Here is a 26,745-nt window from a genome sequence, read left to right as displayed (position 1 = left end):
CTTTAGTATCCACCATCAGCTTTGAGACATTGCATGTATATAGTTGACTTAAATTACTTGTAATCGTTACCCCCAAGTACAGTGGTGGAAATAAGTATTTGATCCCTTGCTGATTTTGTAAGTTTGCCCACTGACAAAGACATGAGCAGCCCATAATTGAAGGGTAGGTTATTGGTAACAGTGAGAGATAGCACATCACAAATTAAATCCGGAAAATCACATTGTGGAAAGTATATGAATTTATTTGCATTCTGCAGAGGGAAATAAGTATTTAATCCCTCTGGCAAACAAGACCTAATACTTGGTGGCAAAACCCTTGTTGGCAAGCACAGCGGTCAGACGTCTTCTGTAGTTGATGATGAGGTTTGCACACATGTCAGGAGGAATTTTGGTCCACTCCTCTTTGCAGATCATCTCTAAATCATTAAGAGTTCTGGGCTGTCGCTTGGCAACTCGCAGCTTCAGCTCCCTCCATAAGTTTTCAATGGGATTAAGGTCTGGTGACTGGCTAGGCCACTCCATGACCCTAATGTGCTTCTTCCTGAGCCACTCCTTTGTTGCCTTGGCTGTATGTTTTGGGTCATTGTCGTGCTGGAAGACCCAGCCACGACCCATTTTTAAGGCCCTGGCGGAGGGAAGGAGGTTGTCACTCAGAATTGTACGGTACATGGCCCCATCCATTCTCCCATTGATGCGGTGAAGTAGTCCTGTGCCCTTAGCAGAGAAACACCCCCAAAACATAACATTTCCACCTCCATGCTTGACAGTGGGGACGGTGTTCTTTGGGTCATAGGCAGCATTTCTCTTCCTCCAAACACGGCGAGTTGAGTTCATGCCAAAGAGCTCAATTTTTGTCTCATCTGACCACAGCACCTTCTCCCAATCACTCTCGGCATCATCCAGGTGTTCACTGGCAAACTTCAGACGGGCCGTCACATGTGCCTTCCGGAGCAGGGGGACCTTGCGGGCACTGCAGGATTGCAATCCGTTATGTCGTAATGTGTTACCAATGGTTTTCGTGGTGACAGTGGTCCCAGCTGCCTTGAGATCATTGACAAGTTCCCCCCTTGTAGTTGTAGGCTGATTTCTAACCTTCCTCATGATCAAGGATACCCCACGAGGTGAGATTTTGCGTGGAGCCCCAGATCTTTGTCGATTGACAGTCATTTTGTACTTCTTCCATTTTCTTACTATGGCACCAACAGTTGTCTCCTTCTCGCCCAGCGTCTTACTGATGGTTTTGTAGCCCATTCCAGCCTTGTGCAGGTGTATGATCTTGTCCCTGACATCCTTAGACAGCTCCTTGCTCTTGGCCATTTTGTAGAGGTTAGAGTCTGACTGATTCACTGAGTCTGTGGACAGGTGTCTTTCATACAGGTGACCATTGCCGACAGCTGTCTGTCATGCAGGTAACGAGTTGATTTGGAGCATCTACCTGGTCTGTAGGGGCCAGATCTCTTACTGGTTGGTGGGGGATCAAATACTTATTTCCCTCTGCAGAATGCAAATAAATTCATATACTTTCCACAATGTGATTTTCCGGATTTAATTTGTGATGTGCTATCTCTCACTGTTACCAATAACCTACCCTTCAATTATGGGCTGCTCATGTCTTTGTCAGTGGGCAAACTTACAAAATCAGCAAGGGATCAAATACTTATTTCCACCACTGTATCTAAATCGTTCTGTTTCCCATGTGACTTGCAACTGTCTCTTCCATCGGTCTCTATCTTTGCACAGGACCGCTAATGCGGTTGACTTTTGCATGTTCAAAGTAAATTCCGATTGCAGCCCATATTGGTCTATCTCTCTTAACAGGAGAGGTAATGATTTATCTGGGTCCTGTAACACTATCAAGAGATCATCAGCAAATGCTAATGCTTTTACCACAAATTCTCCCATCCTCACCCCCTGTATCTCTTCTCTCAGTTTCAGGGCTCTTAACAATGGTTCCAGGGATAGGACGAACAATAGCGGCAATAAGGGGCATCCCTGGTGTGTTCCCCGGTATATCGCACCCCATTTACTATTACTGACGCTCTCACTCCTTTGTACATAGCTCTTATGGCTTCACTGAACCAGCCCTACATGTTCCAGCACCCCGAACATAAACTCCCAATCCACTTTATCGAATGCTTTTTCAGCATCGTGGCTCAGCAACAGAGCTGATGTACCTGTCATTTTGCTCTGTGCCATTGCTAGGAGCAGTTTTCTTATGTTTCCTCCCGCCTGCCACTGTCGGACAAACCCTACCTGTTCATCTCCTATTAGCCTTGGTAAGATTGGAGCTAACCTGTTTGCTAATATTTTCACTAGGATTTTCATGTCTAGGTTCAGTAGGGAGATTGGCCTATATGAATCTGCTTGGTCGGTGGGTTTCCCTGGTTTTGGGATCAAAGATATCAGGGCCACATTTTCGCCCTGTGGGAATTCCCCGGAGCTTACTACCTGATCATAGTAGTCCTGCAGTGCACCCGCTGCTGTCTCCGGTAGGAGCTTGTAAAATTCTCCGGAAAACCCGTCGGGTCCTGGAGCAGAATGTAATTTCAATCCCTTAACCACTGCTTGTATTTCTTTGCCAGTGATGGGGCTATTCAGTACTTCTGACTCCTGTGCTGTTAGTTTAGGGATACCTGTTTTGGCTATATATTCATTCTGCTCTTTATCTCTAGGCTCTGATGCTTTCTTATAAAGCTCTGAAAAATGTTGGACAAAGATCTGTGTAATTGCCTCACTTTTAGTTGTTACCCCCCCCCCCCCCCCCCTTAGCTTCCTTCATTGTTGTGATCACTTTACGCGATCTCCAAGAGCTCATTAGACGGCCCAATAATGCTCCAGTTCTATTTCCGAATCTATGTAGTTTATATTTCTGATAGAAGTTGGCTCTAGTAGCTTTTTCATGCAGGTGGGAGTTTAGCGCTATTTGAGTGACTTTCAGATGTTCTCGTGTTGCTGCCGTCGGTTTATTGAGGTGCTCTTTCTTTGCTTTTGCTAGCTTAAGCTCTAACTGTAAGATAGCCCTAGCAGCTTTCTTTTTTCTGGTCTGGACAAAGGCTATCACTTCCCCCCTCATCACGGCTTTAGCCGTCATCCAGAACAGGTTTGGGTTGGGTTATCTTTATGTTCGTTATTAAATTTATTATATTCCTCCCACTGTTGTCGTAAATATGCCTTAAATTCCAAGTTTGTAAATAGGTATCCTGGGAAACGCAAATCCTGTCCCATTTTGGTAATAACTTGGAGCTTCTATATCAACCCAAACCATGGCATGGTCAGAGACTTTCTCCGGGCCTATTTTGGACTGTAGCACCACCGCAAATAACCTATGATCCAGCATTATGTAATCAATTCTCGAGAATGTACCATGTGCTCTGGATAAGTGTGTAAAATTTTTTTCTTCCAGATGCATAGCTCGCCATACGTCTATTAGCCCCAGGGTGCGCATAAAGATCTGCAATGCACGCGCTCGCGGTCCCCCCTGGTGTGCTCCCCTGGGGTGTGAACAATCGTTTTCTGGATCTACCACTAAGTTAAAGTCTCCCAGTAAGATCAGGTGTCTGTTTTGTACTTTAGAACATAGTCTTAATATGTTATGGTAAAACTGCAATTCTTACTCATTGGGGCTGTAAAGGCCCAGCACCAGGTATTCCCTATTGTGTAGCCACAAATTTATGCCTACATAACATCCCTTGGGGTCTTGCATCACTACTTCCGCTTTTGCTGCTATGCCTTTTCGTATAAGGATGGCCACCCCCCTTTTTCTTCCTTCCTCTGAGGCGGAGTATACTTCTCCCACCCAGGAGCGTCTTAATTTGTTATGTTCAGCCTCCATCAGCGTAGTCTCCTGCAGACACGCTATATCTGCTCCATGGCGACCTAGTGCTGAGATAATCTTTGATCTTTTTACAAGTGATATTACCTCTCCTACATTCCATGTGACAAAACATACTTTTTTAACCTGTGTCAAAATGTCTTCTCTTCTTGATCTGCATTACATGTTCCTCCAGTTTAGTTAACCCCGGGGGCCCAGTCCCTTCCCGAGGTCCTCCCTGTCTCATCCTGGCCTTGTCCTCTGTACCTTCCCTTCTGCTTTAGTTCTTCTTTAAGGATCTGATCAATTTTGTTGCTCTTTATTCTAACAGTCTTTCCTGATACTCCAATTCCCCACTGTCACGGTTGTGCCCATGTTTCATGCTCTCCTTCCTCTCGCCACCTGGTGGCTGCAATGGACTGTCTGGTTATTGTCACCCATTCCAGATTTCAGCCCAGTCCGGTCCAGATCTTCCAGGCTGCCAGACTTGCTTGCTTGGATTGAACGTACACAGCACCCGTAGTTGCCTGGTGATTGCTGCAGCTGAGTGAGCCTCAGCTGCTGCTGGGCTTATTAGTCAGTTGGAAATTCTCTGCCTTTGCATCGCCTAAGGCCCTGAGGTTTGTTGGGGTGCTGTTTGCACTTCTGTTCAGTCTAGTTCCTTGCCTTGCTTCTTGTTTGTTTTAGTTAGTCAGTGGATAGTTAGATTAGGTTGTTGTTTGTTTGCTAGTCCTGTCTCTGGGTTATAGTTTTGTGTTTAGTCTTTGTCTGTTTATGTCTTTGTGGCTACGCTGCAGCTTTCAGTTCTGTGTCTTGTTATCAGTGTTTTGTTCCCTGTTTTAGTGACTGCTTGCAGCTTTCAGTCCTGCCCGTTAGCTTTCCCTTCCTTGCCCCTCAGTCCTGGTTCAGCCTAGCGGGGTATCCAGTCCTGCCTTGCCCAGTAAGTCCTGCCGGCCACCTGCAGCCAGGGGCTCAACTCCTGGTGAAAAGCGGCCAAGTGCAGGTGAAGTTTAAGTGTGCCTGCTCTGTTTATTCCTGCTTGTTTGCCTCTGCTGCAACTCCAGTCCGGGGTTCCAGTCCTGTTCTGCCTAGTCTCCGGTGTGGGGTGGTTTTGCCTGCCACTGCTGCTCCTCGGCAGTGGCCCAAGGGCTCACAAACCTAGTTCCAGCTTAGAAAACCTGACACCCACTCTCTTCCCCTGCTCCCTCCCCCCAACTGTCCATCCCCCTCTCTCCCCTCCCTCTCCCCCACTACCAGCGAAGTGTTCCTACTTCTTTTAGTCATTTTCCTTTTAGTGTCTCCCCTCTATATCTCTCCTTTATGTCTGGTGAGCCTACACTCCCCAGTCGGGTCTTTTGAATGCTGGGGTCCCCACCCCCCTCCACTTCTCCTAAACCTCATGTGGCCGTGGTTCCATTAGTGGCCCTGAGCTTCAGTTCTTTTCCCATCCCACCCCCTCTCAAACAATCTACGTGCATTTGTGTAACAACTTAACATTTAACAAAGCCCTCCTGGGCATTAGCTGCAAACCTTGGCTATCGAGATTAGTTTCACAGTTCAACACATCTCTAATTATGCCCTCTGGGCAATTTACCACCACTTGCCCGGTCCTGGCCTTGGTTACCTTTCCGATGGTCTTAGCCTTATCAGTACTCAGCTCTCACCCTGTACTGAGCTGGAGTTCTGTGTCTATGAAATTCTGCGCTTCGGGCACTGATTCAAAAACGCGTCATTTACCTGCGTGTTGGATTTTTAAAGTTGCCGGGTATAAGAGCATGAAGCGGATTTTCTTCTCCACCACAGCTGAGCATATCGGGTGGAATCGTCGCCGCCTGCTCCTGTACTCCTGCCGAATAATCTTGGAAAATCCGTATTTGATGTCCATCATATGTAAAGGTTTCTCGCTTTGCTCTATATCCTCACAAAATTTCTTCTTTGTGCAGGTAGTTGTAAATCTTTATGATTACCACTCTGGGCCTCTGTTTGTCAGGCTGCAGTCTCCACAGTCTATGAGCACGCTCGATGCACAGTGCTCCATTGCTATCTGAGAGGGCAAACTCCTTGCACATCCACTGTTCCAGCACATTTATTTATTTGTAGCATTTATACCCCGCTCTTTCCCGCTCGATAGCAGGTTCAGTGCGGCTTACAATAAAAGGGAACAATGTGTAACAGAGATAACACAATGTATGGATACAGCGAATGATACATATCTGTAGCAAGTGTTCTCCGAGGACAGCAGGCTGATTTTCTCACGACTGGGTTGACGTCCACAGCAGCCCCCACCAACCGGAACAAAAACTTTGCGGGCGGTCCCGCACGCAGGGCACGCCCACCGCGCATGCGCGGCCGTCTTCCCGCCCGTGCGCGACCGTTCCCGCTCAGTTGAATGACAAGCAAAGGAATGAGCAAAACGCAACTCCAAAGGGGAGGAGGGAGGGTAGGTGAGAACAATCAGCCTGCTGTCCTCGGAGAACACCTGCTACAGGTATGTATCATTCGCTTTCTCCGAGGACAAGCAGGCTGCTTGCTCTCACGACTGGGGTATCCCTAGCTCTCAGGCTCACTCAAAACAAGAACCCAGGTCAATTGAACCTCGCAACGGCGAGGGCATAACAGAAATTGACCTACGAAGAACAACTAACTGAGAGTGCAGCCTGAACAGAACAAAATCAGGTCCTGGAGGGTGGAGTTGGATTCAAACCCCAAACAGATTCTGCAGCACCGACTGCCCGAACCGACTGTCGTGTCGGGTATCCTGCTGGAGGCAGTAATGTGATGTGAATGTGTGGACAGATGACCACGTCGCAGCCTTGCAAATCTCTTCAATAGTGGCTGACTTCAGGTGGGCCACTGACGCTGCCATGGCTCTAACACTATGAGCCGTGACATGACCCTCAACAGTCAGCCCAGCCTGGGCGTAAGTGAAGGAAATGCAATCTGCTAGCCAATTGGAGATGGTGCGTTTCCCGACAGCAACCCCTTTCCTATTGGGGTCGAAAGAAATAAACAATTGGGCGGACTGTCTGTGGGGCTGTGTCCGCTCCAGATAGAAGGCCAACGCTCGCTTGCAGTCCAATGTGTGCAACTGACGTTCAGCAGGGCGGGTATGTGGTCTGGGGAAGAATGTTGGCAAGACAATTGACTGGTTAAGATGGAACTCCGACACCACCTTTGGCACAAACGTAGGGTGAGTGCGGAGTACTACTCTGTTATGATGAAATTTTGTATAAGGAGCATGAGCTACCAGGGCTTGCAGCTCACTGACTCTACGAGCTTAAGTAACTGCCACCAAGAAAATGACCTTCCAGGTCAAGTACTTCAGATGGCAGGAATTCAGTGGCTCAAAAGGAGGTTTCATCAGCTGGGTGAGGACGACGTTGAGATCCCATGACACCGCAGGAGGCTCGACAGGGGGCCTTGACAAAAGCAAGCCTCTCATGAATCGAACGACTAAAGGCTCTCCAGAGATGGCTTTACCCTCTACATGATAATGGTAAGCACTAATCGCACTAAGGTGATTCCTTACTGAGTTGGTCTTGAGGCCAGACTCTGATAAGTGCAGAAGGTATTCAAGCAGGTTCTGTGCAGTACAAGAGCGAGGTTCTAGGGCCTTGCTCTCACACCAAACGACAAAACCTCCTCCACTTGAAAAAGTAACTCTTTTTAGTGGAATCCTTTCTAGAGGCAAGCAAGATGCGGGAGACACCCTCAGACAGACCCAGCGAAGCAAAGTCTACGCCCTCAACATCCAGGCCGTGAGAGCCAGAGACTGAAGGTTGGGGTGCAGAAGCGCTCCGTTGTTCTGCGAAATGAGGGTCGGAAAACACTCCAATCTCCACGGTTCTTCGGAGGACAACTCCAGAAGTAGAGGGAACCAGATCTGACGGGGCCAAAAGGCGCTATCAGAATCATGTGTCCGTGGTCATGCTTGAGCTTCAGTAAGGTCTTCCCCACCAAAGGTATGGGAGGATAAGCATACAGGAGGCCGGGTCCCCCAATGGAGGAGAAAGGCATCCGACGCCAGGTCTGCCGTGTGCCTGTAGTCTGGAACAGAAGAGAGGCAGCTTGTGGTTGGTCTGAGAGGCGAAAAGGTCCACCGAGGGAGTGCCCCACTCTCGGAAGATCTTGCGTACCACTCTGGAATGGAGCGACCACTCGTGCAGTTGCATGACTCTGCTCAGTCTGTTGGCCCAGACTGTTTGTTTATGCCTGCCAGGTATGTGGGCTTGGAGAAGCATGCCAAACTGGCAAGCCCAACGCCACATCCCGACGGCTATCCTGAACACAGGGGGCGAGATCCGGTGCCCCCCTGCTTGTTGATGTAATACATTGCAACCTGATTGTCTGTCCGAATTTGGCTTGATTTGGTAGGACAGCCGATCTCTGAAAGCCTTCAGTGCGTTCCAGACCGCTCGGAGCTCCAGGAGGTTGATCTGAAGATCCTGTTCTGGAGGGACCCACAGGACCCTGGGTGTGGAGTCCATGACATGAGCTCCCCACCCCAGGCGAGATGCATCATCGTCAGCACTTTTGTGGGCTGCGGAATTTGGAAATGGACCGTCCCAGGGTCAAATTGGTCTGAATGGTCCACCAGTGCAGCGAATTGCGGCAACTGATGGACAGACGGATGACATCTCTAGATTCCTGGTAGCTTGGCACCACTGGGAAGCTAGGGTCCTTGAGCAAGGTCTCATGTGAAGGCGAGCCATGGGAGTCACATGAACTGTGGAGGCCATATGACCCAGGAGTCTCAACATCTGCCGAGCTGTGATCTGCTGAGACGCTCTGGTCTGCGAGGCAAGGGACAGAAGGTTCTGCGCCCTTGCTTCGGGCAGGAAGGCCTGAGCCGTCTGAGAATTCAGCAGCGCTCCTATGAATTCCAGAGATTGGACTGGCTGGAGATGGGACTTCGGGTAATTTAGCACAAACCCCAGCAGCTCCAGAAGGTGGATAGTACACTGCATGGACCGAAGAGCTCCTGCCTCTGAGGTGCTCTTGACCAGCCAATCGTCGAGATACGGGAACACATGCACTCCCAGCTTGCGTAGATACGCCGCCACCACCACGAGGCAAAGCCTGGCGCATCAGCCCTTCCAGAATCCCTGGAAGGATGGCTCAGAGGCACTCGTCAAGGCCCGCTGTCGGGAAAGGCAGGGGGGCCGGTGTGGGTGTCGGTGCCGGAAGCTGCTCGGGTCCAGGAAACGGTACCGAAGTACCCATGGACTGACTCAGCGACACCTCTTCAACCGAGGGGGAACGCTCCTCTCGGCACTGCCGCTTCCTCGGCGTCGAATCATCTCTGGAGGCGCCGGAGCTGGTAGTCCCGTGCGCCGTGGGCGACCGATGACGGTGCTTTTTAGTCTTCTTTCGATGGCTGTCATCGGCGCTCGGCGGCAGAGATGAAGAGGAGGTAGAACCCCCCCGGCCTCGAGGGATTGGGTCTGACAGGGTTCGGTCCCGATGGCCCTGGGTAGAGGGAGTGGCCGGGGCCGATTGCCCACGCGGCTGCTCACCCCCGCCGTCGCCAGTGGACCGGCGGGCCAACGGTACCTGTACTCCTAGGGTCGGTGCCATCGTCAGTGCCGATTTCGTTGACATCTGTACCGGTACCGAAGATACGGCCGTCGACACCGATGCCATCGAGGGGCCGGCGCAAGTTCCAAAAAGATGGTCCCGAAGAACTTGCCTCGCCACCTGTGTCCGCTTCCGCAAGCTGAGACACAAGGTGCACGTCTTGGTATTATGCTCCGGCCCAAGGCACTGGAGGCACCAAGCGTGGGTATCGGTTTGCGAGATCTGCCGGCCGCAACGACCACACTTTTTGAATCCGCTCGGGACCAAAAGTCAAAGTCGTCGATGGTGGCGGTGAAAAGCACACCCGAAAAAAGAAACAACCGCGCGGCCACAAGGCCGCAACGAGGCGCCCCCGCGGCTAAAGACGACGAGGGGACAAACTTCTTTTTTTTTTTTTTTAACAAGAATGAAAAAAGGGGCTGCGAACGCGCACGAAAGAGAGAAAAAAGCTCGCAGCTAGGCCCGCGATCCGTTTTCCGGGGCTGACAGAGAGAGACGATACACGTCTCTCTCCAGCGCGGAATCGAAAAAACTGAGCGGGAACGGTCGCGCACGGGCGGGAAGACGGCCGCGTATGCGCGGTGGGGCGTGCCCTGCGTGCGGGACCGCCTGCGAAGTTTTGTTCCGGTTGGTGGGGGCTGCCGTGGACGTCAACCCAGTCGTGAGAACAAGCAGCCTGCTTGTCCTCGGAGATATCATTTTACAGAGATAACAAGTTGTATAGCGAATGAGAAGATGAAGGGATATACACATGTCCCAGCGATTTATCTGCCAGCTTTTCAGGGAGTCCGACAATTCTTAAATTACACCTACGGGTTCTATTTTCAATATCTTCCAGTTTCTCTTGCTGGAGTTTTAGTTGGTCGTTCAGGCGTGAGATTTCTGGTGCATACTGGCCCCATGAGTCTTCCAGCTCCGAGACCTGCTGTTCCACCTCACCCGTTCTTTTTATCGTGTCCATCAGCATGGCATCCAACTTGTCTAGCTGACCACTTAATGCGGTGAATCGCGGGGTCAGCGCCACTCCCACCGCCGCCGTGATTTGTGCCAGCTGTTTTTCGCTGAATTCCCCGCTCGTATCAGTTTTCGCCTGCGCCATCTTGGAAGCAGCGCTAGGCGATGGTGATTTTTCTTTTTCCAGTTTGGATCCTCTGCGGGTCGCTCCGAGTGGCATCGGGCACACAAACTGATCCATACACTGTTTGCCTCGGTATCGCTGGCGGTTGCGGTTTTTTAGGGCAAGTTAAAGTTACTTTTTTGCTGTGAAGTCAGTGGGGGTGAGGACACCGGAGCAGCGCTGAATCACAGCCGCTACCCACAATGCATCCCGTCGACCTCCGATCAATAAGCAAATAAAGCTAATGATCTAGTAGTCCTAGATTTTTGTAAGAAAACAAAGTGATGCATAAGATATGAAGGGGCAAGACTGTATAAATCTTATACAGGAAACAGTAAAATTTAAACCATAATCTGGCATGTATAGGAAGCCGCCATGTCTACCGGCCCATGTCAAAGGAGCCCCCTACCCCCTGAGCTGAGGAAGAGGGTTGCTTACTAGCAGGCGCTGGAGATCCATGTACCAAGGTGTGTTGGGCCAATCTGGTGCTACCAGCAGGACCAAATGAGGATGACGAGCAATCCTGTGCAACACTCGGTCCAACAGAGGCCATGGAGGGAATACATAGAACAGCACTGCCACCGGCCAAGGCTGAACCAGGGCATCTATCCCCTGAGAAGCTGGGTCCCTCCCATCAACTGAAGAAGTGCTCCACCTTCGAATTGGCATTCGAAGCCATCAGGTTGAACCAAGCAGGTTTAATAACAGGAGATGGCATGATATCACCAGGCTGAAGACAGACTCCATCCACTCCACCCAAGGAGGCTTTAATTCTCCCCAAAGCAGCCGCCACCATCTTGATAGACCCAGAACTATGAAATTGATAAGGCAACAAGCTCCGCCTATTGGCTTCAGCCCACATAATGGGTAAGATAGGCTCATGCCATCTCTTGTTATCAAATTTCCCTGTGTTGAACTGAGGAGGCCCCCAGCTCCACTACGAGATGAAAGGCCTGCTGCCCCAGCTCCCACTCTCCTAGATCCAGCAGAGAGTGACTGAGAAAGCCCGCTTGTTGCAATCTGAACTGCTGAAATAGCCTGCAGATGCACTTCCGCCGGTGGCAGAGGCTTGATGCCTCCAGGGCTACCATCTGACTCCGGGTCCTGCTCTGCCTGTTGATGTAAATCACCACTGTTGTGTTGTCCGACATCATTCTGACCACTTTCCCTTCCAGGAGCGGTTGAAACTCCAGCAGAGCTAACTGCGCCCAGGTTTCCAGGGCGTTGATGGACCAGGATGCCTCCTGGCTGGACCATAAGTACATAAGTACGTAAGTAATGTCACACTGGGAAAAGACCAAGGGTCCATCGAGCCCAGCATCCTATCCATGACAGCGGCCAATCCAGGCCAAGGGCACCTGGCAAGCTTCCCAAACGTACAAACATTCTATACATTTTATTCCTGGAATTGTGGATTTTTCCCAAGTCCATTTAGTAGCGGTTTATGGACTTGTCCTTTAAGAAACCGTCTAACCCCTTTTTAAACTCTGCCAAGCTAACCGCCTTCACCACGTTCTCCAGCAACGAATTCCAGAGTTTAATTACACGTTGGGTGAAGAAAAATTTTCTCCGATTTGTTTTAAATTTACTACACTGTAGTTTCATCGCATGCCCCATAGTCCTAGTATTTTTGGAAAGCGTGAACAGACGCTTCACATCCACCTGTTCCACTCCACTCATTATTTTATATACCTCTATCATGTCTCCCCTCAGCCGTCTCTTCTCCAAGCTGAAAAGACCTAGCCTCCTTTGTCTTTCTTCATAGGGAAGTCGTCCCATCCCCGCTATCATTTTAGTCACCCTTCGCTGCACCTTTTCCAATTCCACTATATCTTTCTTGAGATGCGGCGACCAGAATTGAACACAATACTCAAGGTGCGGTCGCACCATGAAGCGATATAACGGCATTATAACATCCTCACACCTGTTTTCCATACCTTTCCTAATAATACCCAACATTCTATTCACTTTCCGAGCCGCAGCAGCACACTGAGTAGAAGGTTTCAGTGTATTATCGACGACGACACCCAGATCCCTTTCTTGGTCCGTAACTCCTAACGTGGAACCTTGCATGACGTAGCTATAATTCGGGTTCTTTTTTCCCCACATGCACTTGCTCACATTAAACGTCATCTGCCATCTAGCTGCCCAGTCTCCCAGTCTTGTAAGGTCTTTCTGTAATTTTTCACAATCCTGTCGCAAGTTAACGACTTTGAATAACTTTGTGTCATCAGCAAATTTAATTACCTCGCTAGTTACTCCCATCTCTAAATCATTTATAAATAAATTAAAAAGCAGCGGTCCTAGCACAGACCCCTGAGGAACCCCACTAACTACCCTTCTCCATTGTGCCCATTTAACCCCACTCTCTGTTTCCTATCCTTCAACCAGTTTTTAATCCACAATAGGACATTTCCTTCTATCCCATGACCCTCCAATTTCCTCTGTAGCCTTTCATAAGGTACCTTGTCAAACGCCTTTTGAAAATCCAGACACACAATATCAACCGGCTCCCCTTTGTCCAAATGTTTGTTTACTCCTTCAAAGAATTGAAGTAAATTGGTCAGGCAAGATTTCCCCACACAAAAGCCGTGCTGACTCTGTCTCAGTAATCCATGTCCTTGGATGTGCTCTGTAATTTTGTTTTTAATAATAGGCTCTACCATTTTCCTTGGCACCGACGTCGGACTCATCGGTCTATAATTTCCCGGATCTCCCCTGGAACCTTTTTTTAAAATGGGCGTTACATTGGCCACCCTCCAATCTTCCGGTACCACACTCGATTTTAAGGATGAATGCCACCCGGTCCAGGAGATTTGCTACTCTTCAGTTTGCTGAACTGCCCCATTACGTCCTCCAGGTTTACCGTGAAGTAAGTTTCTCAGACTCGTCCGCTTGAAATATCATTTCCGACACTGGTATCCCACCCAAATCTTCCTCGGTGAAGGCCAAAGCAAAGAATTCATTCAAACTCTCCGCTACGTCTTTGTCTTCCTTGATCTCCCCTTTTACCCCTCAGTCATCCAGCGGCCCAACCGATTCTTTTGCCAGCTTCCTGCTTTTAATATACCAAAATTTTTTTTATCAGGTGCCCTGTACTACTCGTCCCAGGCAGTGAGCTCTCCAGGCAAGGAGACACTCATCTGTGGTGACCAGCACCCACTGAGTAGGATCCAGAGGGACCCCACTCCAATGATTCACCAGACTTCCCTGAGCGGCAATGGAAGAGTGGAGTCCTAAGAGGTTGGATCCCACCAGGACAAAAGGGCCCTCTGCAGAGGATGTATATAAGCCCTTGCCCAAGGCACCACCTCTAGTGTAGCTGCCATGGAGCCAAGAAGCTGCAAGTAGTGCCAGACCAGGAGCTGCAAGTAGTGCCAGACCATGGGTTGTGGAAGCTCGCATAACCAGCATTTCTGCACCTGCTCCTTCGAAAGAAACACCATTCCCTGACTCAAGTCAAAGCGAGCTCCCAGGTACTCCAGAACCGGGGGCAGAAACAGATGACTACAAGGACGATTCACGACCCAGCCTAAGCAAACTAGGAGAGAGATGACCTTATCGGTGGCCTGACTAGCCCCCGCTGCAGAGTCCACCTGAATCAGCCAGTCGCCCTGCTACAGGTAAACCCGAATACCCTGGTGCCGAAGATGCACTGCCACCACCGCCAGCACCTTAGAAAAAAGTACTGCAGCCAGGCCAAAGGGCAAGGCCTAAAATGGAAAATGCTTGCCCACCACACAGGTGCAGGTATCTCCAGTGATAATCCACAGTGGAGATAGGTAGATAAGCCTCCTTGAGGTCTATGGAAGTTAGGAATTTCCCCAGCTGCACCGATGCTATGACTGAGTGTGATGTCTCTATCTGAAAGAGTTGGTTCCTGAGACAAGCGCTGATCCCTTTGAGATCTAAGATGGGATGGAAAGAGCTACCTTTCTTCGGCACCACAACATATATGGAGTACCATCCTAGTTCATGCTACACTAGAGGCCCAGCCTCTACTGCCCTGAGTGCACACAGGATTCTGCAGGGTAGAAGCAACTGCCTGTTTCAGAGCTGAGCCTCAGAATGAGGCCATGAAAGCATCGGACACTGGAAAATACCTCCTGCCAACCACCTCCAGGACCTACTTATTTGAGGTGATGCGGCCCAATCTTCCTGAAAAATAGACAGCCTGCCTCCCACTCGCATTGACAAGGGGTCCACTGCAGCCTCACTGGGCAGAAATGGGGGGAGGGGAGGGGTGCAGCAGCAGCTTCACCAGAAAAACCAGCAGAACTGGCTCTTTTGGGGTCTCAAAAGGAACCCTTCTCAAAAAGGACCTGCCCTAGCCACTCCCCTGAGACGTAGGGATGTAGATGGGCCCAAACCACTCTGACCCTCTAGTGAGCCCCTTGGAAGCAAAGGAATGCTGAGAGCCTTTCTGCCACAAATGAGGAGCTAGACAGACCATGCCTCCCCCATATGTTTTACCAGCTTCTCCAGGACTTTTCTAAAGGGCAGCTGACTCAACAGCTTTTTGGAGGCCACATCCACCATCCAGTGGCGAAGCAACATCCACCAGTGCCCAACCATCAAAGTGACCACTGAGTGGGAAGCTAAGCGGACCAGACCATACAGAACATCTGCCAAAAAGGCTGCCCCAGACTCCAAGCAACCACCTCTGGGGACTCTGGGAGCTGCTGCCACCACCGCAGCATGGCCCTTGCCAATTAACTGCCACAAATGGCAGCCTGAATACTGGATGTCCTCACAGAAAAGGGCAGACAGAGCTGCTGCTCCATCTTCTTGTCATGATGCTCCTTTAGAGCTGAGTCCACCTGGATCAGCATAGCAGTCACCTTAGTAACCACTGTGACCAGAGTGTCCACCTTAGGAAAGGATCAATACTTTTCAGCCTCCTCCAGAGTAAAGGTATAAAGATGATCCAAAGCCCTGGTGCCTCTAAAAGGGACCATCTGGATTTTCCCCACTCCACCATCATCATGCAGGTAAGAGCCTTGTGAAGAGGAAAATGCTTAAGGGGCCCAGCAAGCCCTTCCAGCAGTGGATCTCCCTCAACAGGGTCCGCAAATGGAGTCTGAAGCATAGAAAGAGCCCTAGAAACCTTGTCAATAAGATGATACAGCTCCTTTTGCTAAAAGAGGGATCATATAGGATCGCTCCTCCTCTGCTTCTTGAGATGGAGGAGCCTCAGAGATCCCTGCAGACTGAGAGTCCGAGAAAGCCTAAGATTCCTCCCCCACCTCTTCGAAGGGTATTGGTGCCTACAGCACCCTCAGTTCTAAATCTCTTAAAACCCAAACCAGGGTCCCCCATCTGAGCGCAACTGATGCTGGATGAACTGTACTAAGCTGTGGAGCCTAAAAGCTCCAGGGCCCCATCAGAACCCCCCCCCCCCCCAGACTCCCCATACCCCGAGCCCTGAAATGGAAGGGACAGATTCCTGCTACTGAGAAGTAGCACGAGAAGACATTCTCAAGGGAGACAAAATGGCCGCAGTTCCAGCTGAAATCAGGACCACAAGTCCTGATGTGTCTGTGGGGGGGGGGGGGGGGGGGGGGGAAACAAATCAACTCTGGAGGCCCTCCTGACTGGTTTACGAAGTTGGAAACGGTCCACTGCACTGTGTGCAGATAGAACTGGAACTGTAGACAGAGCAGCGCTTCCCGGAGGGCATCCCTGACACTCTACCTGTACCTGTCTTGGCCTCGGGATCTGGGTCCTGCGCCATCCCGGGCTCTTTGGGGGTGCTAGTTAAGGGAAATTCCCTTAATTACAGGGTAATCCCTCAGTTGCAAGCTAGGGGATTTCCTTGTTCAGGGCTGCTCTGTTTTTTTTTTCTTAAAGAGACAGGTGCAGCAAAAAAGCCTTATTCCCAAAAACAAGGAAAAATGATGCCCAGAGCAAGTTGGGGGGAATTTAGGCACCTGGGAGCTGCAGAGGGAGTCCGTGGGAGACACACTCAAGCAGGGTGAATAGGCGAGGGGTGGGGGGATGGGAACCCGCACCCCTTAGGCGATATCCCTCAGGACCAAGCCAAAGCACCACCTAGTGGAACTAAGGAGTATGACTGGGAGCTGCGAAGTCACGCTCCAAGTTCAACCAGGTATGGTCCTAATACTGTGATCTGGGAGTGGCTGTTAGGCTTAACCATGCTATATAGTTATGGCCAGCAGAGTGGGGATCTAGGCTAGGGACCGAGCACAACCTACTACTTGCTGGAAGATAGAGAAAATACTGGGTTGTTCAAGAGAGCACCACCTACTACTTGCTGGAAGATAGAGAAAATACTGGGTTGTTCAAGAGAGCACCACACTTTATAGCCGGTGATGTCACTGGTTGAATTCAGTTTTCTCTACCTTCATCTGCTGGTTCAGAACAGTGTAAGCTGATGCTAAGAAATATCATTTTAATTTAGGCCTGCTATTTGGTAATTTTAAACTAAGGGAGTAATTCTTTAACTTGGCACCTCAATATAGGTACAACAATGAAATATGCTGAGTGCTAATTCTATAATGGCATATGGGCATGCCTAAGTTGTTATAGAATTCTAACCTAAAGCCACTTTGGTGTGCCAAAATTTTGGTGCACCTACTTATGCCAGGTCAATGGCTGGTTTAGGTAGATGGAACTAAATGTGCAATGAAATGTGTGCAACTGATAGTATTCGAAAAGTTCAGCATGTTGCTTAGCGACACACCTATGGCTTGCCCACATGTACATCCCCTTGTAGTTACAAGCTATAGCACTTAAGCACTCATAAAATAGAGTCTAGTGTCCATACATGCATAACTGCAAATTATTATTGGCACCTCTGATATGCATAAGGGATATGGAAATCTAGGTGCCAGCTTATACAATTGCCCTATAAATGAATGTGTGACACATCCAGACAGAAGTTGAATTTGCCACTTTCTGGATCATTGCACCACTTGCCCTCACTGTGGCCCTATTTTTTTTTTTGAATACTGATGATATTAGGCCATTTAGCAATTTAAACAGCCCAATATTATCCATATGTATATATATTTAAAATACATAGGATATCCATCCCATTTTAGAGAATGTAGAAACTGGAATGGAACCCAGTAGAAATGAGGATTGGAGCACTGTTCAAAAAACAAATCCTCTAAATAGTGTGTTACAAGAACAATAGTTATTTCTTATTTCTACTCATTCTCCATAACCGGAAGAAAAAGTCTCAGAACCATTATTAGCACTCCATGATGCTTCTACATGCTTTATCATTTGCGAAAACCTTCCTGTTCCTTCAAGCAAATTCACCTCAATAACATCATATATATGAAAAATCCTCATACATGTGAAAAAATGTAGAACTTTCAATGTTCTTAGCATAATGTTCTGAGCTTATCAAGAATGGCCAGCATTTTACAGTTAGATCACCATTGAATCAGAAAGCCTTTGGGACTACAGCATAGTTTTTGTGCACCATTCCATGCTGTGATCTGAAGGGCTCCCTGATGTAATGATGATTTAACTGCAAAATGTTTTTTGCCAATGACAGAGCATGTAAAAGCACCATGGGGTGCCAATAATAAATTTGAGGCTTTTCCTTCTGGTTATGGAGAATGAGTAAAAATAATAAATAGTTTCAACAGCCATCGTTCTTGTGACACTGTATTTAGAGGAGTTTCTGTATTTATTGGGATTTATTTTTCAAAATGGGAATTGATACATCCAAGGTGGGATGCATACAATTCTGGTAGTATTTTAGAACAGGATCTGCCAACTTATAGCCTGTTCTACAGTATATGAAGGACTCTAAAAGCATGTGGTGGCACATGCAGAGAGAACATTCATTTTACAAAGAAGCGTGAAAAAAAAATTAATAGAGAAAACATCGCTATTAATACATGTATGTCATGAAATGTTTCACATATATGTCGGTGCTTATTCGTGAATGTTATCATTTTGCAAACCTACAAGTGTATATGCCATTAATAAGACACACAGACCACAACTGTCATTAAATTCTGACCTGGATGCAAAATTAAACGATGGGGGATTAAGGAGGATATCTCCCTTAGTCCCTCCTGTAAACGGCTGGACGAAATCTGCACTTTCAGAAAACCTGCATGTGTGAAACAGCAGGTGTAAATTATGACCTGCAAATTTTCCCACATATACATTTATTCCAAAGCCCGCCCACATCACACCAAAACCACGCCACCTTGCAGCCTACACTAAGTGCTGATATACCGGCTTTCTAAAATCAGATTTTACATGTGTATGCAATCTACGCCCAAAAGGTTTTGAGTATTTGAGTGTGTAAATCATGACTCATGTTTACCAGCCACTGGTGAACACATTCCAGGTAAGTTATTTTATATACTTTAAGTTCTTCTTGATGTTACACAATGTTTCTGTTGTTGTTATGGATAATGGAATAATTGTGTGTAACCATATTTCTGTTTTAAAAGGTTTTATCTGCAAACATGAATGAGTTCTGATAAAAAGTGAATATACAAAGAGTCTTATTTTAATGCATTCAGGGATCCTTTTACCACGCTGCGGGAAAAAGGGCCCTTTTTAGCGCAACTCGTAAAAAAGGTCCCAGACATACATGGCCATGCCTAAGAGAACTCTTATCACATGGCCATGCGGCAGGGAGCCCTTACCACCACCCATCGAGGTTGCGATAAGGGCTCCCGTGCTAACCCGGCGGTAACCGGGCAGTGTGCGGCGACGCCTGATTAGCGCCGGGTTACTGCCGCGCAAGCCAGTTCCGGGGAGTTTCTTTTTGCCCCAGAAATAGCACACGCTTGGGGCAGGACTACCACCAGTGACCTCGTTGGGCCAACAGTAGTCCTGGAAGAGCGAGTGGCAAGTCCAAGTTGGGCTTACCACCGCTCTGTAAAAGGGCCCCTCAATTCTCCAAGGATACCTGATGTGGTACACTCTAATAGCCAAAGACCAAAGAAGGTACTTTGAAAAAAGACTTGTCCTCAACATTTGAGGAGCAGATCTGCTAAGAAACACTTGCACCTATTTGGTCTAGAATGACCTACTTTGGGTAAAATGAATGGTTTCAATATGAAACAATGACATTTTAAAAATATAAACTGTCAACTGATATATCATCAATAAAAAGGAATATTAGAAGCTTACCTCCACAGCAAATAAGAGCAGCCACGAAAAGAGATATATCACTATCATCCAGTTCCAGTGCATTGAATTTCATTGCAAACTCAAACTTGGGTTCCATCATGTCACCGACTGGCTTCCTTAGACCTTTCAGGAACTCCCGAGTTATAAAACCACTTCCATAGGCTACCAGCATCCCATCTTTATTCATTAAAGATGCTAGCATAGCAAACATGGCTTCATAAACACCGTATTTTAATAAGGTCACCTGATCATTCAAGTCTAAGTGTATGAAGCCAGGGATGGACTTGGCAAATTCTGTCAGTTCTGTTACAGTTTCTACAGATGTACATTGACAGCAATGGAAGAACCGAACTTCTGCTTCCTTGTTCTGTATTCCATTGGCTACCAATTTTGCCACCAGTGTCTTCTCTGCCATGCACAGGGTTTCCATATCATGTATAACAAATGGCTAAAATGGAAGAACATAATTATTGTAGTATTTTATTTTTTAAAAAGTAACCGTTTACATTTTTGATCACTTCTCCACAGTGCTGGTTCAAAATGGCAAGTGTGGTAAGCACAGTGTGGGGGATGCCAAAACCTGATGCAAACACCATGTTGTTACCTCTGTTGTGCTGACCCTGTCTGCCCATGCAACTCTGATCTTTACTTTTAAGGAAGGAATTCCAGTGCAAGTTTCGTAAGACTGGGAGACGCACCAGAGTTCTTTCCTGCACCTTCGCAATGAAGGTAGGTTGACAGCTGCAGTCCCAGGGGGAGGAAGGGGTACTACTTTGTAAGGGGACACTAGAAAGCCTGGCTCCATCCCTGTTTCTCCACATTAACAGTCACTTATCTAAAAAAAATGAACCCATGTCATCTCAAAAGCTTGAGTACTAGAAATTCTTCAGAGCTGAGGTAACAAAAAGTACCGCAACATACACAGACTTCAACACAGTAGCAATCATTGATGCTGATCTATCCTTTAAGACACATATTTGGAACTTGATCAAAAGGGTATTTTTAAGGTTACTCCCATTGCATACACTAAAATATTTTTTTCCAACTTTATTTATAAAATGGACATATGAGTAAAACAACAAATATACAGTGTACAATTTATCCTTTTGACATGAACTGCTGCCCATATGTCACATATGCAAAACAGCAACTAGATAAATTGGAAACCCATGCTTTATCACCACCCCCATTACCCCACCCCAACCCCCATTCCTCCCTACACAAGAAACAACACCTGTACAGTCAGAGGACATTAACCATTAAAACTTCTGCTGTGAGCAGTCAGCATTAAGGTATCCCAGAAGAGAAAACAGCGTTGAAAGAGGTGGTCATCCTTTTGTGAAGCTAGATCATGAACATCTTTACGTTCCAAAGCACTCATAGAGATCATAAAAGCCCGCCAATGTTGGATCGAAGGGCGGTTTGAAAGCAGTCAAGTCAGCCCCACATTATTAAGTCCCCCTATATGAAAGGAGTCAAACAACAAAGCAGGGGTGGGCCGCCACTTGATTCTCAATATCCTAGAAACATGTACACACAAAGTTGTCCAAAATGCCAAAACCAGAGGACAGAGCCAAAACATATGGCCTAGATGTGCCCCGGTTCCCGCAAACCTCAGACAATCATCACAAGGGCACAAAGTAGCCCTAAAAGCCCTAAGGGGGGAGATGTAAAGGCGCATAATGAAATAATACTGCAACTCCCAGATATCAGCACTCTCAAAGGTTTTATAGCACGTGAGCATGCAAGACTGAAGTTGTTTATCCTGAATCTGGAACCCCAATTCATGGGACCAACTCTGTGCAAAGGCCACATAACCCATCATGGGTAAAGCCTCCCGTAGTTGACGATGAAAATATTTCTGGGGGACCACCAGCTGGGCCTCCAAATCATAGATCTCCACTAATTGCTTCCACACCCTCAACGACAAAGAGGCTTGGGGCAACGAGGTAATGTAATGTTGTAGCTGAAAGTAAGAGAAATAGTCTTGATAATTAAAATGCTTACTCGCACACAAATCTGTAAAGGACTTACAGGTGCCATCCTCATTTAATACCAGAAAAAGAAAAATAGTCCCCACATTTTTCCATCTATGGAAAACCACTGATGATCTCGCCACTGGGAAAGCGAAGATACTTACCTGTAGCAGGTATTCTTCAAGGACAACAGGCTGATTATTCTCACACGTGGGTCGACGTCCACGTCGGCCCGGGAACCAGCAATTTGCCACAGCAAAACAAAAAAACTTTGCTAGAGTGTTCTGGCGCGCGTGCAGCGCACACTGCTCATGTGCAGACTGACTTGCCGAGCAAGCACAGACCTCAATCACATCTAAAAGCATAACAAATAACTCCAAAGGAAGGTGGGCGGGATTGTGAGAATAATCAGTCTGCTGTCCTCGGAGAATACCTGCTACAGGTATGTATCTTCGCTTTCTCCGAGGACAAGCAGGCTGCATTATTCTCACACGTGTGGTATCCCTAGCATCCAGGCTCACCCAAAACAATAAACATTGGTCAATTGGGCCTTGCAACGGTGAGGACATAACATAGGTTGACCTGACAACTATATACAGCTAGCTGAGAATGCAGCCTGGAACAGAATAAAATGGGCCTAGGGGGTTAGAGTTGGATTCTAAACCCTGAACAGATTCTACAGCACTGACTGCCCAAACCGACTGTCGCATCGGGTATCCTGTTCAAGACAGTAATGTGAGGTGAATGTGTGGACTGAAGACCACATTGCAGGTTTGCAAATCTCTTCAATGGAGGCTGACTTTAAGTGAGCCACTGATGCAGCCATGGCTCTGACGTTATGAGCTGTGACATGGCCCTCCAAAGCCAGCCCAGCTTGGGCATATGTGAAGGATATGCAATCTGCTAGCCAACTAGAGACTGTGTGTTTTCCAATGGCGACTCCCCTTCTATTGGGATCAAAAGCAACAAACAACTGAGCGGATTGTCTGAAGGGCTTTGTCCGCTCCACGTAAAAGACCAATGCTCTCTTGCAGTCCAAGGTGTGCAAGCTGTTTTCACCAGGGTGGGCATGAGGACGGGGAAAAATGTTGGCAAGACAATCGACTGGTTCAGATGGAACTCCGACACCACCTTCGACAGGAACTTAGGATGCGTGCGGAGGACTACTCTGTTGTGATCAAACTTAGTATAAGGTGCATGCACTACTAAGGCCTGAAGCTCACTGACCCTACGAGCTGAAGTAACAGCCACCAAGAAAATGACCTTCCAGGTCAAGTACTTCAGATGGCAGGAATTAGTGGCTCAAAAGGAGCTCTCATCAGCTGGGTGAGAACAACGTTGAGATCCTATGGCACTGGTGAAGGTTTGCATAGTAACAAAAGAGAGGGTATTACAGCATACAAGTATACAACACAGACAAAGAAAAGCACCACTGGGCCTTCAAGAAAGAGATAATAGCCGTCCTTTATTGTGAAAAAGACCCGACACGGGCCGTGTTTCGGCGCACAAGTGCCTGCCTCAGGGGTCAGGGTATATCTTCACAATGTATGAGCAGAATGTTCTAAATGAATTGCCAGCTACTGCTGGACATACATTCAATCACGCTGAACGCTGCCAGGGCGAGATCCGGTGAACCCTGCTTCTTGGTGTAGTACATTGCAACCTGAATGTCTGTTTGAATCAAAATGATTTGATTGGACAGATGATCTCGGAAAGCCTTTAGAGCCTTCCAAATTGCTCTTAATTCCAGGAGATTGATCTGCAGACCTTTTTCCTGAAAGGACCAGGCTCCCTGAGTGTGAAGCCCATCTACATGAGCTCCTCGCCCCAGGAGAGATGCATTCGTCGTCAGAACTTTCTGTGGCTGAGGAACTTGGAATGGGCGCCCCATGGTCAAAACGGATCGAATCGTCCACCACTGAAGAGAATTCCTAAAACTGGTGGACAGTTAGACTGCATCTTCTCGATCCCCTGCAGCTTGAAACCACTGGGAAGCTAGGGTCCATTGAGCTGATCTCATATGTAGATGTGCCATGGGAGTTATATGAACTGTGGAGGCCATGTGCCCCAAAAGTCTCAACATCTGCGGAGCTGTGACCTGCTGAGATGCTTGAACTATAGACACCAGGGACAGGAGGTTGTCTGCCCTTGTCTCAGGGAGATAAGCCCGAGCTGTTTTCGTGTCCAGCAGTGCTCCAATGAACTTCAATTTCTGTACAGGAGTGAGATGGGACTTGGAGTAATTTATTACGAACCCCAGTAGCTCTAGCACCTGAATAGTCAATCACATGGACTCCAGAGCACCATCCTCCGAGGTGCTCTTTACCAGCCAACTGTCGAGATAAGGAAACACATGCTCTCCCAGTCTGCTTAGCGACGCTGCGACTACTGCTAGACACTTTGTAAACACCCTGGGTGGAGACGCCAGGCCAAAGGGCAGTACATGTGTTCCCAGCTGAAATCGAAGGTACTTCCTGTGAGCTGGAAGTATCGAGATATGGGTGTAAGCATCCTTTAAGTCCAGAGAGCATAGCCAATCATTTTCTTGAATCATGGGAAGAAGGGTGCCAAGGGAAACCATCCTGAACTTTTCTTGGAGTAGGAATTTGTTCAGGGCCCTTAGGTCTAGGATGGAACGCATCCCCCCTGTTTTCTTTTGCACAAGGAAGTACCTGGAATAGAATCCCAGCCCTTCTTCCCCTGGTGGAACGGGTTTGACCACATGGGCCTTTAGAAGGGCGAAGAGTTCCTCTGCAAGTATCTGCCTGTGCTGGGAGCTGTACGAATGAGCTCCCGGTGGACAATTTGGAGGTTTGGATTCCAGACTGAGGGTGTATCCTAACCGGACTAGTTGAAGAACCCACCGGTCGGAGGTTACGAGAGGCCACCTTTGATGAAAAAACATTAACCTTCTTCCCACTGGCAAATCGTTCGGCACGGACAATTTTTACTGTGGCTATACTTTGCTGGAGCGGTTCACCCAGAGAAATCTGAGGTCCCCCCCTCCCCGAAAAAAAAATCTCTACTGTTCCACTTCTTTTTGTTGCTGCTATGTGTTTTTTCTTTTTGTTATAGATACAAGTGTATATTTTTTTTATTATATATATTGTTTCATGCACATAGCACAGCATATAAAAAAATAAAAATATTGACATAACGGTTTCTATAGTACATATATGTAAGTTAAAATTTAATGCCAAGAAGTGTAGAGTGATGCACTTGGGGTGCGGAAACCCAAAAGAGAGATACCAGATAGGAGGGGAGAGATTATTAAGCTCGACTCAGGAGAGAGCCCTTGGGGTGTTGGTGTCGGAGGATCTGAAGGTGAAGAAACAATGCGACAAGGCGACCGCCATGGCCAGAAGGATGCTAGGCTGCATAGAGAGGGGCATAACCAGCAGAAGAAAGGAGCTGTTGATGCCCTTCTACAAGTCGTTGGTGAGGCCCCACTTGGAGTATTGTGTTCAGTTTTGGAGGCCGTATCTTGCTAAAGATGGAAAAAGACTGGAAGCGGTGCAAAGAAAAGCTACAAAAATGGTATGGGATTTGTGTTGCAAACCGTACGAGGAGAGACTTGCTGACCTGAACACGTATACCTTGGAGGAAAGGAGAAACAGGGGAGATATGATACAGATGTTCAAATATTTGAAAGGTATTAATCCGCAAATGAACCTCTTACGGAGTCGGGAAGGCGGTAGAATTAGAGGACATGAATTGAGGTTGAAGGGGGGCAGACTCAGGACTAATGTCAGGAAGTATTTTTTCATAGAGAGGGTGGTGGATATGTGGAATGCCCTTCCGCGGGAGGTGGTGGAGACCGAAAATGGTAATGGAATTCACACATGCGTGGGATAAGCACAAAGGAATCCTGTTTAGAAGGAATGGTTCAGTGGAATCTTAGCGGAGATTGGGTGGCGACACCGGTAATTGGGAAACAAAAAGGGAGCTGGGCAGACTTCTATGGTCTACGCCCTGATCGTGACTGAATAGATGTCAGGTTCTCAGGTTCAGAGCCCGCGGGGATGGGCTCTGGAGCAAACGTAAGCCCTTGGGCTGCTGACGAGGAGCGACAGCAGCAGGCAAAACCTACCAACCAACACTGGGCTAGCACACCGGCACAGGCAAGGACTGTAGGCGCCACCCAGCGAGCTGGAACACATGGACTGGAACACCCCGGACTAGAGTACACCGGACTGGTCCGCAGTGGACTGGAACACACCGGGCTGGAACACACTAGACTGGAATACACCGAACTGGTCCGCACTGCTTCACCTGCACTTAGCCACTCCCCCAGGAGTTGAGCCCCTGGGTTCAAGCGGCCGGCAGGACTTACCGGATACAGGATAACACAGGGGCTGGGATACTAGAACAAGCTTGACAGGACCAGGAATGGGACTAGGGCTGAGGGACCACCTCAGACCCTGGAATATCATGCAAGCTTGCACAAACCAGGAACACAGGGCCAAAACAAGACAAGACAAGACAAGACGGAAGCGCTCCCAAGCACCAAACGGAAAGGCAGGGAAACCCACCAACTCAGAAGAGTTCCTATAGCGTAACCAGACTAAAGTGCTCCTAAGCACCTAACCACAGAAATGCACCACAGCACTAAACTAGCAGAGGTGCTCCTAAGAACCAAACTAACAAAAGAATTCCTAAGCACTAAACCAACAGAAGTTCTCCTAAGCACTACACTAACAGAGGTGCTCCTAAGCACTACACTAACAGAGGTGCTCCTAAGCACTAACAGAAGAATGCCAAAGCACTAAACTAACAGGGGTGCTCCTAAGCATCCTAAGCTCCACAGCACTAAACTAACCAAGAGGAAGCAGGGGAACCACAAGGAGAAAGCAGGGAAGCTAAACACATAAACTAACAAAGGTACTCCTAAGCACCAAGCTACAGCAGTGCTCCACGGCACTAAACTAACAAAGGTGCTCCTAAGCACCAAGCTACAGCAGTGCTCCACGGCACTAAACTAACAAAGGTGCTCCTAAGCACTCCACTAACAGAAGGCTTCTAACAGCACCACAACCAGAATTACTTCTAACAGCAAAAACAGAAGTGCTTCTAACAGCACCAAAAGGGAAAGCAGGGGCGCCACAAGGAAAAAGTAGGGAAGCTAAACACAT

At 48.0% G+C, this 26,745-nt stretch overlaps 1 protein-coding gene across 8 annotated transcripts in view; it reads right to left on the bottom strand.

Annotated features, from left to right (window-relative positions):
- Positions 1 to 26,745, bottom strand: part of PPARA (peroxisome proliferator activated receptor alpha) — a 652,237-nt gene that overhangs the window by 92,170 nt on the left and 533,322 nt on the right. For all 8 annotated transcript variants that reach the window (XM_030213762.1, XM_030213761.1, XM_030213757.1 and 5 more), the window contains one exon: positions 19,638 to 20,085. In XM_030213762.1, coding sequence (XP_030069622.1) covers positions 19,638 to 20,085 — 448 coding nt within the window. The remainder of the gene's footprint in view (positions 1 to 19,637; positions 20,086 to 26,745) is intronic.

The sequence above is a fragment of the Microcaecilia unicolor genome, chromosome 9, assembly GCF_901765095.1.
Source record: "Microcaecilia unicolor chromosome 9, aMicUni1.1, whole genome shotgun sequence".
NCBI lineage: Eukaryota > Metazoa > Chordata > Amphibia > Gymnophiona > Siphonopidae > Microcaecilia > Microcaecilia unicolor.
This window is presented reverse-complemented; position numbering and strand designations above follow the sequence as displayed.